At 41.2% G+C, this 19,520-nt stretch overlaps 1 protein-coding gene across 2 annotated transcripts in view; it reads right to left on the bottom strand.

Moving 5' to 3' along the window:
* Positions 1–553: 553 nt before the first annotated feature.
* erbb2 (erb-b2 receptor tyrosine kinase 2) overlaps positions 554–19,520 on the bottom strand; it is a 30,508-nt gene continuing 11,541 nt past the window's right edge. The window contains exons 5-27 of one of the 2 annotated variants that reach the window (XM_085284531.1): positions 17,519–17,584; positions 17,187–17,302; positions 16,947–17,088; positions 16,697–16,825; positions 15,650–15,794; positions 14,848–14,921; positions 14,633–14,723; positions 12,638–12,840; positions 12,383–12,512; positions 11,080–11,170; positions 10,423–10,577; positions 10,284–10,331; positions 10,037–10,175; positions 9,831–9,953; positions 9,639–9,737; positions 9,362–9,547; positions 8,998–9,153; positions 8,830–8,905; positions 6,250–6,396; positions 5,955–6,052; positions 5,475–5,651; positions 4,085–4,469; positions 554–4,002 (exon numbers count right to left, since the gene is read on the bottom strand). In XM_085284531.1, the coding sequence (XP_085140657.1) occupies positions 3,653–4,002; positions 4,085–4,469; positions 5,475–5,651; positions 5,955–6,052; positions 6,250–6,396; positions 8,830–8,905; positions 8,998–9,153; positions 9,362–9,547; positions 9,639–9,737; positions 9,831–9,953; positions 10,037–10,175; positions 10,284–10,331; positions 10,423–10,577; positions 11,080–11,170; positions 12,383–12,512; positions 12,638–12,840; positions 14,633–14,723; positions 14,848–14,921; positions 15,650–15,794; positions 16,697–16,825; positions 16,947–17,088; positions 17,187–17,302; positions 17,519–17,584 (3,326 nt within the window). In that variant the 3' untranslated portion in view covers positions 554–3,652. The remainder of the gene's footprint in view (positions 4,003–4,084; positions 4,470–5,474; positions 5,652–5,954; positions 6,053–6,249; positions 6,397–8,829; positions 8,906–8,997; positions 9,154–9,361; positions 9,548–9,638; positions 9,738–9,830; positions 9,954–10,036; positions 10,176–10,283; positions 10,332–10,422; positions 10,578–11,079; positions 11,171–12,382; positions 12,513–12,637; positions 12,841–14,632; positions 14,724–14,847; positions 14,922–15,649; positions 15,795–16,696; positions 16,826–16,946; positions 17,089–17,186; positions 17,303–17,518; positions 17,585–19,520) is intronic. The other variant, XM_085284532.1, reaches the window with a different exon arrangement.

Raw genomic sequence — 19,520 nt, 5'->3', positions numbered from 1 at the left:
TGCCACAACATATGCAAAGTTTCCTGAAGGCCATAAAGTGTGAACAAAATGCTTCCATTTCCTCAACATAACCAGGAAAAAGGAAAGTCACTAAAGAAACATTTAATATAAATGTTTTTGCATTTTGCCAGGTGATGGTCATTAGCTCATAAGTAACTGCACTATATCTCATGCATAAACATCTTAACTTACCATCCTGTTTTAGTTTTGGTCGTAAGCTCACCAGTAAAAGTCCAAAATGCAGACCTCAGGTCCAGTATGCCACGTTTGCTTTAGACAGCTCAAATTTACATTAATTATTCAGTTTTTAATGCTCTGATTTGTCAAAATTAAACCGCAGCTCCACTCCCCACCACCAGGTGGCAGGAACAGCTCGTGTGAATAACATTCAGTATTTCTAGATCTGATAGACAAATTTAATGCATTCAATGTTTCAACAAAAGGGTTTGAATGACATTTTTCACCCTTATTAACTCTCGATCCCCTGACATGTTGGTTCAGATTGCACAGCTCAATGTGGGTCCATAAATAAACTGGATACGGAGGAGACTCGTTTTTCACTCTAAATGTTTTATTGTTTCGCCTTACGCAAACATTTACATATAAAAAAATGACCATTTCTTCTTGAAATAACTTTGCTCTGCTCCTTGCCCACAGCAGAGCATCAATGTATTCAAATTAGCTACCACTGATTTACTGACCAACAGAAAGATAAATCTGCTTAAATGCAAATACAAAAGATATATTTCTCTCCAAATGTATATTGATACAGATATTTAATTTTACAAAACCTTCAGCACACTCTGGTTAGTTAGCTGTTCCTTCCTTTCTGGTTAACCTGTCAATGAAACGTGCAGGTTCTTGCTTCAGCTGCACTGGACACTTATCAACAGGCTTTGAGTTGATGTTTAACACAACTATAAAAAACAGGCAGAGGCCTAAATTTTCTTTTGTGCCTTTTCTTCCTGTTAAAAGGGAGTTTTTCCTCCCCACTGTCACCAAATACTTGCTCATAGGGGTTTGTCTGATTTTTAGGGTTTTCTCTGTATTGTTGTTGAGTCTTTACCAAAGTTTGAGGCAACTGCTGTTGCCATTTGGTGCTGTAGGTTTAGCTTTTTCCAATCAGAAAAGCAACTATGACTAAAAGCTTTGTGTTTCGACATTCACCTCGTCATCTGAGAGATTCTGCAGTCGGAGTCATCCAGATACAGTTCATTATTTATGAGTCCCATCATTGTGGTTTAACGGCAACCAGATAAATAATACATTCATAAACAAGGAAGGAACATCTGTGAGCGGTGCTATCACATCTTACGGCTTGGTAAAAAAACAAACAAACAAAAACATATTCTCCTGCTTTTATAGGATTTTTGTTTTAATATCTAAAATAAACACAAACTCTTTCCAAATCTTCCAGAAAGTCCATTAATTTTCTTCTGGTTATGGAATTCTGGTAGTGGTCGGGCCTGCAGCCTATCCTGACTGTTGTAGCGGGGTACACCCTGGACCTGTCACCAGTCTTATCACAGGCAGTGGATCTGAACGAGTTCAATCCACGGGTTACAATCCCATCTCCACAGCAGCTGGGGTAGACTCCAGCCCTCCTTAAAAATCTGAACTGTATACAAATGTATACATCAGTGTTTAGGTTAACAAAAATACAACAGGACCAACGCTCCTAATAAACCTTAATCAGATCTTTCAGTGGAGATATGAGGTTTCCACATGACCGCAATGACACCTATGAAGGTTTTCATTCCAAAACACCACACTGTATATCCACAAAAAAATAAAAAACCTCACTCAAAACTTTAATTCTAAATCAGGTTAGTGTAATATGATAGCTAAGGGGTTTAAAACAAATCCAGTATATACATTTTTGTGTGTGTAAGAAACTGTAGTTTAAAAATCAGGCGTAATATTTAATAGAGATCTTATTCTGGAACAAAACTCTTCACAACCCGTATGAGAACGTCAAAATAAAAGACAAAAAACAAGAACCGCAAAGACTTTCAGAGTAAAACTGACATGAATGAGGGGGCAGTGCTCATTTCAGAACAAAGTCTCACTGATGTCCTGCTCCAGCCATTATGTGGACAGTTTATACACGTGAAAAGAGCCTCAAACTCAGTAGTAGTTGTAAGGTGGATGCGGTTTGGTTTAGTATGCTAGGCAGAGAAGGAAGGAAAAAAAAAAAAAAAAAAAAAAGAGAGAGAGACCTCGCCTGCTTGTTTCAAGACCGCTCCAGGATTACAAGCCTCAGTGAACCACAACAACTCCTTTCCTTTCAAACGTCGCCGCTCTGGGTGCGCGAGTTCGGAGAGCGATGACTTTCGGACGAAGACACGAGGGTCAGACAATGACTCCATTGACTCAGTTTGACACCCCACCCCCGCCTCCTCAACCCAACACCAGTTAACATGAAGAAAAAAAAAATCTTGCTTATTATTAACTGGGATGTCAGTGAGCTCTCAGTGAGTGGAATTTGAGCCATGCATTGATTATTCAAAAGCAACGCCTCCACAGAATCCACTCCAGGGTCTAGTGGATTGCTTGTACGCACGCACGCACGCACGCACGCACGCACGCACGCACAGGCTATGTCTATATGTTATGCAGATTCTTCACTTCTTGTGGGATATTTACTGATAGCTTTCTTGCACAGTGAAAAGCCACTAAAATCTCTAAAGCTTACTGCGCTTGGCGGGTGCACACAGAGTTGTCTGACATGTACACAGTGTGTTCTTTTTATGACTTCAAAGTCAGTAGTTCTCCATATTTCTCAGAAAAACTAAAATCCCTGAACAGTTAACCACTTATTCCCATTTTTTTAGACATTTCTGCAGCTTAAAAATGTCTCCTCGTACCTCAATAGCTGATGACTCGTACCACAAAGTAGCTACAGCCACGGTCACCAACAACCACATACATCAGTGCGGCACAATGCCTCTGTCTTCTCCATACAGGATGCCTTTCTTTCAGGGAGCATGTCTACAGGCCAGATGGGCTGCAGGGCCTTCTCTGTCCAAAACAAAATGGCTTTGAGAGCACTGGAGACCCCCGTCAGGTCTGCGAGAAACTGACCAGAATACTAAGCATCATCTTCAACGCACATCACGGCTCACTTTGTCAAAAGTGTTATACATCTTTCTTCACTGTTCAGCTGCACTCAGTAGCATATCCACAGGGAACTGAAGGAAATGCACAAAAATAAAAAAGCTTCACATATAGTGGAAAATCTACAGATATTAAACAACTTAAAAGAAGATGACCATAAAAACAATCATGATAACCTTCTTGAACCCTTTTGTTTATGGTGTTATTTACAAAAGAAGAAAAAACTTCTTTTTGGCAGTTAACAGTCACAGATTGTTTAGAGGAAGACATGAATACAAATGGTGCCACAGGCACCACTTGAATGCTACACTGTGTTGAGTCCATGCGTGTTACAACTGGGTACTAATAACGTGGCATTTAGGGACAACCTCGATCAGTTCGGATGCCGCTGCTTCTCCAGACAGAGTGAGAAGATTCCAGTTGCACGTTCGCAGCTCCCCTTATTTTTGCTATGTAAATGTTCATCTTTCCACTCTCCAGTTTCCCTCAGTGAGACTCCGTCTGTGTCTCCTTTATAGTCTCACCATCCCTATCCTCAAGTATGCCCACTCCAAGTGTCTGCTAATCCTAAGTATTCTGGATTTTCTGCAGTCGGTGTCACAAAACCGTTCATATGTCTGGTTACTCCTCCGTTGCTTTCCAGTCCTGCTGGGCCGTCCCCCGCCACAGCCCCGGGAATCACCTTGGGCCCGAGGTCCAGATAGTATGGGTTGTCAAAGGCCGGAGAGGTGGAGTTCACTGGGATCAAATACCCTGGGTTTTCCACACTGTGACCTGAACTTAAGCCGTTAGGAAGCCGGCGGTCTATTCTGGATTTTCGAGGCAGTGTGCTGGGCCGCTCAGGGAACCCTGGCCTGAGATCCTGAATTTCTTGGTTGACGTACTCTGAGAAGGTGAATAGAAGAAGAAAAGTCAGAACATAATCAGAGTTACGGACATTTCCTTCTTTATGAAGACCACGACTCACCTGGCAGGGGATGATTTTGAATGGCGTGACTCCGCCGGGGTAGTGAGTGGTGAAGATAAGGATGGGGAAAACCATTCCACCCATCAGTTTCTAGGTCATCCTTGCTCCCGTTGGGGAAAGTGGGGTCTTTGCTGTAGCGTCCGGGGCTGGCTGGTGCCAAGGAGTGGCTGTCTGTAGGTGCATCCAGGAAGACAGAGTCAGACTGACCTCCAGCTGAGGTGCTGCGAGCCAGCATTGGATACTGAGGCCACACACTGTTAGAGGCGCTCGCTCCCATTGTTAAGGTTGGGTACTGGGCGTGGCTGATTCCAGTCAGGGAGGAGTGAAGGTTCCGAGGCCCAGCAGTGTTGGAAGGGTCCATATCTAAGCTATGATCTCTGCTCTGCTGGAAAGAAAAACAACCACCCTTTAAGATATTGGGAATGTACGACATGACAGCATGTTAACAGAAAAAGTCGCACTCTCACACAGTATCAGGTACTTACTGCTCATATAATATATATAAATCTTCAAATATATGTTCATATCGGTTTCATCATTTATTAAACAGACAATTCATGAGTTATTTCAAACACACAGACATTAAAGCAGGACTCTTAATTCTTATGTCACACATGCTGAATGATGGACACTCTCTTAAAAACTTCTCATCTGTCACTCCAGAATAAATTAGGAAAATTATCTTAGACTGATCTGATCTGGGGGTGGGGATTCCCCACCCTCTGATCTGTGTGTCCCTGCCTCTGCTAAATTATTTTTAATAGCGAGTTACAGTTTCTAATTTTAATAGCTAGAAACCGTAGCTATAAAGGGCGTCTTTGTATAATGTTACAAGCAACAGAGAAGCAGCCACAATGCTGCATGAATATAGGACACCTACCCTTAAAGTCGTTCGCTACATTAATCACAATTTGGAACCTGCGGTACACGTTGCTGCAGAGCACATAATCGAGCAGAGTCAATTTCAGATATTTATTAACTCGATTAACTCGAAAGTCTGCAACTGACACACTGCAGATGGAGCTTTGCCAGAAAGCAGAAAAAGTCATCAACGTGCATAGTTTTCTCATTCTGACATGCAGAAAATTTACTGTAACACGTTATAGCGCTGGTGAAATTTGAGATTTAATAGAAATACGGAAATTTAATGCCACAGCTTGCCAAATAGTGCTCAGTGGAAGGGGATCTATCAAGTAAAACTTGAGATGTAAGGGCCAACATGTACAACTGTCATCACATAACAGGTAAATTCTGTCTGTCTGTGATTAAAGCCAGCAAATGGACCAATCAAAAAGAACATATATCTATCTATGTATGATAGATATAGATACATATAGTTATATAAAATAGACAAAGACAAAATTACCCACCCCCCTCTCACCCCACTGACCCTGTATGACTGGTGTCTGGATAGTCCATTGGCCTGGGGCTCGTCCCCTTTCCTTGTATTTGGCACCAGGTACTCCTCAGGATCCAGGATCATTTCCCCAATATTTTCATCTTCCCTCAGAAGCATCCTGTAAAACTCACTGTCCACTGGGCTGCACTTGCTCATCTCTTCATCATTCTGAAAGACGATGAAAGAACAACATAGGATAAAAAACCCAAAACATTCTAGGAATGTACATCTTTATTTATTTGGATGGAATTAAAAGTGTCACTCTTTAAAAGGTAACCACATCTAAAAAGTAGCAGTTTTAGATAAATAATTTTATAGTATGGACACAATAACTATCAGTCCCGCTCTCTCTCACACACGCGCGCACGCGCGCACGCACACACACACACACACACACACACACACACACACACACACACACACACACACACACAGTAAAACATTAACAGCATGAGTAAAACATTTACATACCTGAATAACTACATAGCGAGTAGGATCTCTAGCCATGGCACTAAAATCATTGACCAGGCCTTTGAATCTCGGCCTGCTCTCAGGATCAATCATCCAACCTGCCAACCAAACAATGGTTAACTGAACACTTCAACAACATTAAATCCTTTGACAGACGGGGAAATAAACTACAACGTGTATAAAAGTCAGATTCATTTGCAGTTTTTAACCAGGAAATACATTAAATGCTTAAATCTTGGCAACATCACAACATAGACAAAATGCAAAAATCACTGCTGCAGTGAGAGGTACTGACATTTGACCATGATCATGTAGACATCAATGGTGCAGATAAGGGGTTGGGGAAGCCGCTCGCCCCCCTCTAAAACCTCTGGGATATCTCTTGCTGGAATCGTGTCGTAGGGCTTAGAGCCAAACGTCATCAGCTCCCAGACAGTTACCCCTGCAATTAAATAACAACAACGCAACATTTACTCTAAAATACAAATCACCTATAAGGATTTAAACCAAGTTATCTGTGAATGAAGTTAGTTTTAAAACCATTATGCATTCAAGAAAAACTATGGAAACACTGAACTCTAAATGTTTTAAGAAATATATTTATGGTTAAAATTTAAGTTAAACACTTTGGATTGCTGTTAAGCTTAGTCTATGGGTGAGACCAACACTCAATCATACAAGAACCTCTCTTGGCCAGTCTCAACTGGATTTATGCAAATAAGATACTGTGACATCATGCATCATACCCTTTGATGAGAATTTCAGGGTAGATCTAACTGTTGTGATTGACACCTTGTTAGCCAGTGAGTGTACTTTTCACACCACCGACAAGCCACAATAAAGCACGACGAAGATCAATTCAGTTTTATTTATATAGAGCCAAATCATAACAGCAGTTATGTCAAGGCGTGTTTTTATTTTGCATGTAGCAAAATGCTACTCTACAAATTTCCCACTCCTTTATGCTAATGTATTTAGCTCAATTTAAAATGGAAGTTAGGCTATTTAGCGCTACTTAGCATTAGACTGTAATAACTACCTGTATGTAAATGTGAGACGAGTTTATTGTTAATGCTAGTGTTATTAGATTCTTTTTTTTCGTGTTTCATATAGGGAAAAAAATGCTACCTTACAACACACATGGCTAAGCTAACTAGTTTGATACAAAACAGAAATTAGGACGGATAACTCTAGGCTGTGCTAACTAGCTGTTTAAAAACTTTGAAGACAGTAAGATTTTTTATTTACAAGAAAACAGCATTATGTTGTATTGCTAGTGATACCTGAACAGCTCTATCTTTGCTAAGAACCAAAAAAGTCCTGTTTTTCCTCTCTTTTCCTGGAATGCGCCAACTCAAGAGTGATGTCATTCTCAAAGTTCCTGCATTCGAGTACTGAGGTATCTGGATCATGGCCAGTGTTGCCAACTCCTCAGTAAGGAAAATCGCTATTGGCTGTCCTAAAAGTCGCTAGAAGTCGCTAAATGACGTCATCGCCTAATTTGCATAATTGGTCATGCTAATCTAATTGTAACCTATGTTGTTGGAGAGAGAAATAACATCGTGGAAGAGACATAAAGTGAGTAAAAAACGTCCTAAATGCATTTAGAGTTTATTTAGAACTACAAATTACATTTCTTTTAGCAATTATTGTTTTTTTTTATGTCACAATTCCAACCCTGCTCCTTTACCCGGGCTTGGATCAGCAAAAGTGACCCGAAATAGGCACTCTGGTGGATTTACTTTGTGTGTGTGTTTATAAGTAGTTTTAAACCTTGTGATCCACAAAACAGCATAAGAGTAAAAGAGTAAAAGAAGAACTGACTGCGTTACAGCACCCGCTGCTTGTTGAGAGTAAAAGCGATACGCGCTTTCACGTCTTTTTTTAGCGACTTTTTTAAAAAAGTCGCTATGGGGTCTGAAAACTCGCTAAATATAGCGACAAAGTCGCTAAGTTGGCAACACTGATCATGGCGGAAGATTTTATGGCAGAGATGCTACTTTACACACTTATGCTAAGATGACTAGCTTGATGTAAAACAATAGTTAGGCTATCCCAAAAAGTTGATTCTGTGGGAGAAACATTTCATCTTTCATCCAACTAGTTAGCACTAACTTGTTAGCACAGCCTAGACTATCGAATGCAACCTGAAATGGATAACAAAGAACATAAAACAGAAGGAAACGGTTTACATTTTCCTATAGACTTCTACACGACCAGAAGTCTTTTTGTGACCAGCTATTGCCATCTGATAGCCTTCAGACAGACTGCAGGTTTAAGGGACTTTGCACTGGATTAATTTTTCCAACCCAGAATCTGGGTCCATGAGAAATAGTACTGTTGTGGAGGGCCGGGCCAACTGGGTGCTACACAACAGACCCACGTGGCCCCTTGACAAAATTAATTGTCTAGCCTTTTTCGCTTTATACTGTCTGTGGGCAAAATCCTTAGCTGGCCAACAAGGAATAGAATCTTTGGAGAAGACCTAGCTTAGTAACGGCAAAAACTTTATGTCTGAACAGGCATTCATGCCAATTGCATTTTTTTATGTCCCTCTATCAGCTAATTTGGATCCTTTTAAGCCATTACAAAACCACAGATTGTTAAACAAAAGCCATCTACATGAACCAGTGCTAAGACTGGCCAATGGAGATGCTTCTTACAACTCTCAGCATACGCAAGTCCCACCCATATGATTCGGCTCAAACAGCAAACATCATTTCTGGATTCACATTTTAATCAAAATCCTACTTTACTTGCTTGCAAATCTATTTTGGTTCACATTTAAACTTCAATGTATTTGATAAGATTTTTCTGATGATTTATTCATAAGAAAAGGATCAATTTAAAATTCCTAGCCCTGGTTGATGCCTACCGTAGCTCCATACATCACTCTGGTGAGTAAACTTCCTGTGCAGGATAGACTCCAAGGCCATCCATTTGATTGGCACCTGGAAACACAGATTTCCAGAGCATTTTTAAACAAACAAAATCCTTAACGCCCGCAGAGAACATGCTCTGCAAGTCACAGCTTCCATCTCACCTTCCCTCCATCGGCGTGATACTCCGTCTCGTCTATATCGAGCAGACGGGCCAGACCAAAGTCGGTGATCTTCACGTGATTCGGGTTCTTCACCAGGACATTGCGGGCTGCCAAATCTCTGTGGACCAAACGAACCTCCTCCAGGTAACTCATCCCCTACACCAACACACACATACACCAACACACAGATCCATCACCCTACATGTGTCCACAAATAAACAAACTGGAACCACATCAAATATGAAAAGACAAGTAAGATAAGAGAGAAATGAACAAAATATACTTCCGCTTATATCACTGCAAGCGGTCACACAAGTACAAGCATGAAAACAGAAATGCAACACCTTGTTTCCTGTTTTTGTACCTTGGCAATCTGGACACACCAGTTGAGTAGGAACTGCGAACCAATGCGGTCCTTGTTCTCTCTGACGTAGTCGAGGAGGCAGCCGTACGGCATCAGCTGAGTGACCAGCTGCACAGTAGAGGTGAGACAAATCCCCAGGAGACGACACACGTACGGGCTGGCAACGCCCGCCATCACATATGCCTCCTGGAAGCAGAGAGAGCAGATGTAATGAGCGTGTGAACTTCATTTCCGTCCACTGTAACTCCTCAAGGTTTTCTGCCTGGCTTATACTCACATCGAGGATTTCTTTGTTGGCTTTTGGTGAGGTGTTCTCACGCAAAACCTTAATCGCCACTGGGATTTTCACATTTTCCCCATCAGGAGCCCAAATTCCCTGAAACAGTAATCAAAATCATCTCGAACAAAGCTCACCACCCTCTGAACAAACAGCACATAACGTGGTTATGGATGTGCATGATGACCATACCTTGTAAACAGTGCCAAAGGCCCCCGAACCCAGCACCCTGAGTTTTTTCAGCTCGGTCTCTTTCAATATACGCATCTGAGCTTGATTGGGTGAAGCACCACTCGGCGTCAAAGGCTCCACCAGCTGCATGTGAAGGAGGAAAATAGCAGATAAAGACTCCACGCTAGAGCAAAACACACATTTTAATTTGGCACGTCGTCCCTCACCTCGTGCTCCTGCAGGATCCTCCTCATTGTCTCCTTCCTCTTTAGCTTCTTCTGTCTCCTCAAGTAAAAGACCAGCAGAGCCAGCAGGATAATGAAGAGCACCACCCCACCTACTGCAGCCGCGATGGACGTGCCAGGTCTACACAGACACAGAAAGTTTAACGCTGCGCCCATCCATAAAAATCGAAGTTCAATTTGTAACAGCTCCCAGAAAAGCTAATGGAAATAAGTTGTTTAGTGCGCTCACCCTGTCCTGGTATCAATGGGGCAGCCTCGTTCATCCTTCACAGTGCAGCTGGAAGAGAAAAGCACCGTCTGTGAAGTCAGTCTCACTGCGTGCTTGTGTATGTGTGTGTGAGTTGGGGCTTAAATGTGGCGTCACTCACGGTGGCGTGCAGTTGGTCTTGCATGGCAGACAGTGTCCCGTGGCATTGCTGTATTTCCACACAGTATGCAGATCGCCCTTGACGCCACTGGGACACCGATCCACGCAATACTCGCCGTCCTGGAAATTCCGACACTCCGTGCAATGTTGAGCACCCTGAGACGCAAACAGAGCGATATTTAACAATGTTTATTTTTTTTATTTAACATAAAAAAATAACAGAGTTTCTACAGCCCAGTGTGACGTCGACATCCTACTTACAGCACCACAGCAGCTAAAATGATTCAATTTAAGCTAAAATTAGACCACTTTAAGAACTTTTGTAATTAGAAATAGCTTAAAGTATAATTTATTTTAAAGCAAGCAAGGTGCAAGCAACATTATCCCTGTGTAAAAAGGCTTCAGTAATCTCAGCTCTACAATGCACCATCAAAAACAAGCTATGCAATGAGAATATGCATCCTGCAGTGATGCCACATGCATCTTGAGAAAAGTGAAAAAGGAAAACAGAACCTCATAAACTTGTATTTATTCATACAAACGATACATCTCCAGGTTAAATAAACTGTCATATACAAGTACTTTTGAGCTCCAAATGGAGGTTTAAGGAGTTAGAAATCCTATCTAGCCGTATTACACTTTGGTCTATGTTTCTTACCGGCCCGTGGCAGGACTCTGAGCCATTGAGGGGTCGACACTGTGGATCACAGGCAACACACTTAGATCCATCTATGTATTCACGTACGGGCCTGCAAAGCAAGCACAAGATGCACGTAAGGTAACATCCCAGGATTAAATTAAATGCATTTATCTGAAGCATCTGACACCATCCTGAGAAGACACAACTTCAGAAACAGACGCCAGCTGCAAGTAACCCGATGAGCTCAACGACATTTCTTCTTCTTCTATAGACAATCGTGAAGTATCGTATGAATTTTTGCCAACTTTCTGCAAACATCACATCATGCTGGACTGTAAATTTCCAGTCCAGGATACAATTTCCATCACAGATTCAAAATAATTAAATTTTTACACTTTTGTTCTGCTTTACATTGAAGAAACAACATTAAACATGTTAATTTAACACCTAGATAGAAATTGTATGTATGAATTCCCGAATATTCCATGTATTACTGCTTTTATTTTATAAAAGCATTTATATGTTATAGAGCAATATATAGGGCACGCCACTCACTCCATACTACGGTGACCTCAGAGGTATTTACGGCTATGATGTCTTTAATCAGTTAGATTTGTTAATCTTTTTATTTAGAAACTCTATGAAACTAAACACATAACATTTCTACTTTCCTTGTTAGGTTATGGTCGCGATGACTAAAGCCATAGTGTGGTGATAACTTTTTAAATCCGATCCAATTCAAGGCAAAATAGGCAAGAGAGCAGGGTATGATTTTGCATTTGGTTGCGTTGTAAATAACAAAATCACTAGCTTAATTTGGAGTGTATAATAATAATAATAATAACCTCTGTTGTTTGAGTCTTACTAAAAGAGACTGTAATTAGATGTTTGAGCATTTTACTTTAAGCCTGCTTTTTCCAGGCACTTAGCAGATGTAAATTCCTAACTAAGCAAATGTACCATCTAATGGTTGTACTGGGTTCATTTTGTGCGCATGTATACAGCCCAGTGTGTTTTCTCATTTGCTCTGCCATCTTGCATTTGCTTTTGTATGTGCATGTATGCACGTCATATCAAACTCAAACACACCGTTATCGCAGATAATAGATCCTAAATTGCTTCAAGGCACACGTTAAATTAAACGTTTTTAATCTGAAAACTAAACATCATTAGTTTTTCTGATATATTTACTGGGGAACTAGTTCTGGGAATTATTACAAATAAAACAAATAGTACACTGAACAATTACAGAACATTATCAGTTGTTTTCGCATTGATTTAGTTTTGCCACACCTCTACAAACGCACGCAAACCTTCTTACCCCTGATAGAGATCACACTGCTCTACACACTCGGTGCCACGTTGGAAAGTTTGGCAGGACACGCACTGGCTGGGCCCCGGACCCCAACAGCCCGCCTTACAAAGGGGGTGACAAACATTCCCCTCTTTCTCTGAAAACATAGAGACAATGCAGCATGATTCACCCTGTAGTTTTTTTACTGCATTAGACCACAAAAAAAAAAAAAAAAAAAGCTTAAGACAGCTGCACGACTAAAAGGTCTGTGGCTTTACTTACCACAGACTGCAGGGTCCTGGTTGTGGCTGACGATGCGGTGCGGACCCTGGGTGGGATGGAGGAGATTCTGCCATGGCAGTGAGTTGGTGTAGCACAGCTGTGTGTTGTTGTAAATCAAGACCAAACCTCCACTGACGCTGCGCAGCGACCGCAACCCGAGAGACTCGATTTGCAGATTCTGGATAGCCAGTGAAAACACACCCCTGAATGGATGGAGAGGGAGAAGATGAAGAGTGGTAAACAAAGCTTGAAATAAAGAAGAGTGTAAGAAGCAAACAGCAAAAGAGACACAGCTGTAACCCGGTATCTTTCTGTGAAAACAAGCTTCTTACAAATAGCGTTTGGGCTCTTCGGAGCAGAGTAAGGATCTTGGTCATTTTGGAGGGACTCAAAGCAGAGCATCATATCAATGTGGCTCCAGCACTGTCACTACAACTGCCCTACAGTGTAAAACCTGAGAAATCCAAGTGCAAAATTCTCCCACATGGAGAATGTATAAGGAATTATTCAGTTGTTCACTGATGAGTACAAGTCTGGAAAAAATACAAAGTTTATTGAGAAATTTATGATGCCACACCGTGCCCACATATTCTGATCCTGCCCTTCCATTCAGAGGTTTTGGATATAAAAGTGGATGCTACATTTCTGTCCCGGGATCCACAAAACATTCCTTAAAACATCTGTAGACTTCTAGACTGCTGGTAAAAAAGGGAAAAAAATGCTGGCTTCAGAAGACACCACCAAACATCGACCTTTTCCTAGAACAATCAATGGATAAGATGGCTTTGACTCTTCAAACTAAGAGTCAAGGAGATTAACAGTGGGGGGGAAATGGGTTTGTTATAACAAGATTCAGAACAGCTTATAATCCAAGTGTAAAAGCTCTGATAGAAATATTTTCCTGCAGTGTATTCGATGGCTTTGGATGATGTTATTAATCTGTTTAAGTCCCTGACATCATGTTCCATGTTTGTAAAACTGTGTAAAATGGAAAAAAAAGACTTCCAAGTGGGAGGAAAAAAAGTACTCAAGCATGACTTGTCCTGTCCTGTCGCCAAACTGCTGAGTGACAAAGTCCACATGAAGTCGCACTTGTCGTGGATGAAGGGATCAAACGGAGGCCATGGAGACCGAGGTCAGTGTGAAACCAAAAGTGAATGCGGAGCTAACATTTTCAGACATTCGTTTCAATCGAAAATAATAAAACAGTTGTCGGTTGGAATTTTTTTAGCTTTAGCTAAAAGCTGCATTAAAACAGACTCTTTCTCAGCATCAACCATGTGTTATACAGCCTGTCTTGCTCATACTCCCTCCACAAAAATGTGATTGGTCGCTTCCACCTGGAGAACATTGATCGTAACGTTGTACACGTCACCAGCACGGTGATCAGATGGTGCTAACTGTGACCTAGTTTAAGACACTGGCCAGCAGGGCAGCAGTGCTAGCTAATAATTAGCATTTATTACCCTGAAAATGAACAGACTGCCTCAACTGAAGCAGAAACAGTCGAAAAAAAACTGAACACAAACAAAGACACAGTGTTGGGTGGACACATTGGCATGTAGTGACGCACCGCATGGAAAGAAAATTAAACGTGCTGCATCTATATAACGATCTTAATACTACAGGAGAGCTGTTCAAGGCACATATAGACGATCCGGATGGTGAAGTGGAGTTTATTGATTCTTTAAATTACTTAAACTTACTATTATTCTTCATTTAGTTGACTTTTTTATCCACGTTTCCATTGTGCTCACTTGCATGAGAAGAAAAATGCGCTTAGCAGGCACACCTAATGTTTGTTTCCAGCTCGTTGGTAAGTTTATTGATAATAAAGCTGATAATAAAATCACCACAGAAGGGAAAACAAAACAAAACACTGCAGTAAAGTGGATTGAGTATGGTTACACAACAGGCATATTGTGCAAACAGGATGACAAGGGAAATAGTGGAGAGCATGCAGAGCAACAGACAAGCAGTTTTAAGAAGTCTTACTTGTAGAGCATCGTGCCTCTGATCACCTTCAGGTTCTCAAACACACTGAGGTTGGTCCACTGTTCTGGCCAGGCATCAATGTAGAGATAACCTGCAAGTTTAAAGATCACACAGAGGTGATGAAAACATTCCAACTGAGGAGACTTCGGTGTGAGAAACAGATAAAATGTTACTTAATAAAAAGCTCACATAGGGTTTAACAAACACTGTGGTACCTGTGATCTCCTCCAGAGTCCTGAAGGCACTCAGCTGCTCCAAAGTCAGGCCTGAGGTGTTCTTCGCAGGATCCCTGGACAGCGTAAGATTTAAGTAAGACTTAAAAGCCACTTTGATTATTGGGAACAATTTCATTTTCTCTTGGCTTGTCCTCAATATTAATATCTCCTCCAGGTTAAGCTTGGATTTTGTGAGAAATGCCTTCGCCAGTCCACACAAGTCATGGAGACGATGTGTCTGGGTGATCTTGAGTCAGAGATACAGATTCAATCCACAGGAGGAAATAGGAGGAAATAGGAGGAATATGCTGAATGCAAGCCTGTTTGTGCAGGTTCAGATCACACTAACACACTAACATTGACAACCCTCAACAATACATCAGAAACCACACACGCGTTCACTTAAATCAGCTGTCGGGGAATTTTATCAACATGTAGTATCTCAACCTCAGCAAGTTACAAGTCATGTAAGCAAACCTACAAGCTTTGTATTAACTGTTGGTATTTCGCTACATTATTTGAAATGCTCTTGAATGACACTGGTGTAGAAACAAATTGGAGCAGTTTTGTCCTCTGTTGACACAACGTCAAAAACACTTGAGTTTAAAGCCGGTCTGGTTACCTGTGCAGGGATAGGCTCGGGCGGCAAAAGGATTGTGTACAAGTTGTTGCTGCAAAATTAAATATTTGAAGTGCTGAATGGGAGGGATGTGGCGCTGTGGCGGAATAAAGTCTCTGGTGTCAAGCTGCTTGTTGTCTTTACTGAATTTTACACGTTTCTAAAAATGTAAAAGTCTCTCACCATGAGAAGCTCTCAGAGCGGAAGGCCAGGCTACCGAAAATCTTCGTGCACTTGTTGAACTCCTCCACATTGGAAGGCGTTACTACGGCGATGCTGCTGCTGCTGTCGGTGACACCATTGTTGTCTGTACTCGGGCCGAAACACACTATGATACCAACCAGGAAGGGGAAAAAAAACAAAACAACAACAGACGTTAAACCAAACCAGAGCTTTTCTGGAAGCAGTATTTCTAATTAGACTAAAGTTTAACAACAACAATGACTAATAATCACCCAGCAACATGAACTAGGACGTGATCATTGCTGAATGAAACAGATTTGCACTGCATTAAAGGAACAAAGCCTTAAACCACCCCTCATTTACTTATGTTTTGCTATGAAAACTGGAAATAGCAGCGGTGATTTATTGACAATGTGAAGTTTTTTGAGCAGTACTGTATACAATAACATTCAACCAGCTCTGAACACTTAGTTTTTCTGCTCTTGGCTTGGTATGATGTCAGTGAGAGTGGATACTGTCGTCACCTGCACACAGACCGGACCGACCTGCTGTTCAAATCTTTAAATCTGTTTACGATGGGCAGTGAATCAGAAAAACAGGAGCCATAACAACTTGTTTTCAGACAGTGGGTGAGCTGAACGGTTGCACCAAGGTCCATTATAAAATAACTAAAAATTATTGCGAGCATTGAATCATGCAAAGCTGCTCCAGGAGAATCCAAGAATAAAAATATGAAGATGAAAATGAGCACCATAGATCCTGGAGGCTTGGTATGAGGAGCAGAGACAGGAGAATTATGCTAGCAAGGTTATAAAGGTGACAGAGAAACTAACAAGCTAAACTAACAACATGAACAGACAGGCGGACCTGATTACTGAACCTCATTCCGATTTGTCGAGTTAACTCAAATCTAGAACCATCTTCCGCTTCCAAGTGGATGTTTTTATTCACACTAATTAGCAGGTAAATCTAATAAAGCTGCCACTGTGTGCGTGTGTTTGTAAACAGAATGATATTTCCCAGGAGAAAACAGAATGACTACCTCACCTTTGGGACAGTCTCCTTCACACTTATCACATTTCTGCGTCTCCGTCCCGTCAGGTTGGGTGACGACAACTTCCTGGTTGTTTGGGGGGCAAGATAAAGTACAGGCCACTTCCAACGCCAGATAGTTATCTACAGGGCAGGAGACAAAGTGTCCAAGATGGGAGGCAGGGATTTAAAAAAATAAATAAATCAGCGAGCGTGTGACAGCTTTCTTGGTTAAGCAGATTTTTTTTTTAAGGCAAACTCTTACAAGGACACGTCTTGACACAGGTCGCTCCAAAGTTAAACTTCCCATGTGGGTTGGATTGGGACTGAAACGTGACGGGGTCATAGGTGGTGGGCAGTGGACAGTTCTCTTTACATACACCGCTGTCGTTGAAGTGACGACAAGCCTGCAGAGAGGAAGGAGGAAACATGTTTCTCCAGTAAGGAAAAGGAAAAAAGGAGATTACACTGTAGATAAGAAAACAAAAACAACAGGACTGTTTACCAGACAGTCTGAGTCTTTGGGTCCAGTGCATCCAGCTGCACACTGCAGGTGACAGCAGTCGTTGGGTAGAGGACCTTTACACCGCTGGCAGCCAGACGCACATTTAGCTCGGGTCACTTTAAACACACACACACACACACACACACACACACACACACACACACACACACACACACACACACACACACACACACACACACACACACACACACACACACACACACACACACACACACACACACACACAGTCAACCTTTCAGCAAAACTTCATCTGTTCTGCTTTTGTCTACATAAAACTACATGACATGACTGTGTGTGTGATTTTAACTCACGAGTTTGGCAATCCTGAGGAGTCTCTCCCCAGCATCTTTTCCCACATGCAGGCGAACAACTTGGACCTGCACCAGAAGAAAGCCAGGAATAAAAACCAGGGAAAGCTGAGCCACAATTTTACAAGAAAGACAAAGATTCAAGAGCATGCAGACATGCTGGCTGATCCGTGGTTATGTAAGGCACCAGTACGGTTCATGAGAGCCGTTTGCTGGAAGGTCAAACTCTATAAAAGAAATTTATGTAAAGTATCCAAAACCAACATAAACGATTTTTGCCCACATTAGGATTTATAAACCCACTTCCAAAATTGCTGGGACACAGCGCTAGAATGTAAAATAAAATCAGAATGCAATGATCTCACAAACCCACATTTTATCCCCAGTGGGACAAAGAAAACACATCAAATGTTTAAACTGAGGCATTTTACTATTTGATGAAAAAATATTTTGAAGCTGGTGGCAACAACATGTCTCGAAAAATTGGGACAGAGCAACAAAAAGCTGGAAAAGCAAGCAAAAAAAAAAAAAAAAAAAAACAGCTGGAGGAACATTTTGCAACTAATGAGGTTAACTGGCAACAGATCACTAACATGACTGGGTATAAAAAGAGAGGAGAGGAGTTTCTCAGGAATAAAGACCGGCCGAGGTTCACTAATCTGCAAAAAACTGTGTCTTCAAAATGTGGAAAGATTTTGGAATAATGCTCCTCAACGTAATGATGGCGCCTTTACACATCTGGAAAGGCACCATCAGTAGGGCTGCTCGATTATGGCAAAAATGATAATCACAATTATTTTCACTGAAATTGAGATCGCGATTATTTGACGATATTTATTTAACCCTTTAAGACCTACTATAGAACCAAGTCCGCCAGAGCTTATATTATTTTTTTTACATGTTGTAGTGCCGTTTGTGGGAGCATTTCAATTTGCTATGCAACTGTTATAGCCCATATTTTAATAATATGTATGCATTAAGTCCATAGTAATTACATTAATTGCAAAAAAGTGCAATAAACTACAAAAAAATTGAAAATCGTTTTTGTTTTTTACATATATTTCTACTTGGAGAAATTTAAGAGGTTTATCCCTCAAAACTTTAAATACAAAAAAGTTGCAAAAAAAAGTTTACAACAACAGGAAATTTATTTTGAGTGTCTTCATAGTTTTATTTTGGAGATACACCAATTTTTATATACTGCAGGAAAAACGAAAAAACAATCCTATGATGCAAATTTGCAAAGAAAACAGCAGGTGCATCAAAATAAACTATTTTCAGCAGTGCAATTTGAGTTCTAAGCATCCCAGCAACTATTCAGAAAGGTCAAACATGACCAGTATAGGCTTTTAAGGCCTACAAGTAAAAAACTACAATTTCCGCGAAAATGACGTCACTTCCGGTTTCAGCCGGGAAATTGCGGACATGTGACAGTTCCCGCTGACGTCTGTTTCACTGTGGGAAGTGTTACGAACAGCTGATAGGAACGGCAAAGCGTGTTTCTGGAATATTATGTTTTTGTTCCTGCAAGCGCTTTTTATGCAGTTTTTGCAAAGCTTTATGTGGAAGGAAACTGTGACCGAGGACAAGCTGATGGCATCAGATGTAAGTACAACTCCTCCGGTTTCATATGCAAAACAAATTATTGCGCTAGCTTACACGGTTCCGGTTCTACAGGGATTTAAAAATAGTTACACAACACGGAGCGTGCTGCTCTGACCGGCTTTAAAGGGTTAACAATGACTTTAAAAAATAATATAAAATAGTGTGCAACACCACTGAAGTTTTTTTTACCTCGCTTTTCAACCAGCGGCAGTCACTCTCCTCTCCAAATAACTTCTGTTTAGCTTTCCGGGCTTCCCTCGGGTCCTCTTAATCAGCGGTCTCCAACCTTTTTTGCGCCCGACAATATTTTCACGGACCGGCCTTTAAGGTGTCGCGGATAAATGAGGGAGGGGCTAATAAGTCATTTTTAATGATCGTTGAAAGCCCAGATCGTAATCGT

This window comes from Mchenga conophoros, linkage group LG8 (genome assembly GCF_057382185.1).
Source record: "Mchenga conophoros isolate Kocher_MC1m ecotype Shallow Benthic linkage group LG8, M_conophoros_male_GT1.1, whole genome shotgun sequence".
Taxonomy (NCBI): Eukaryota; Metazoa; Chordata; class Actinopteri; order Cichliformes; family Cichlidae; genus Mchenga; species Mchenga conophoros.
This window is presented reverse-complemented; position numbering and strand designations above follow the sequence as displayed.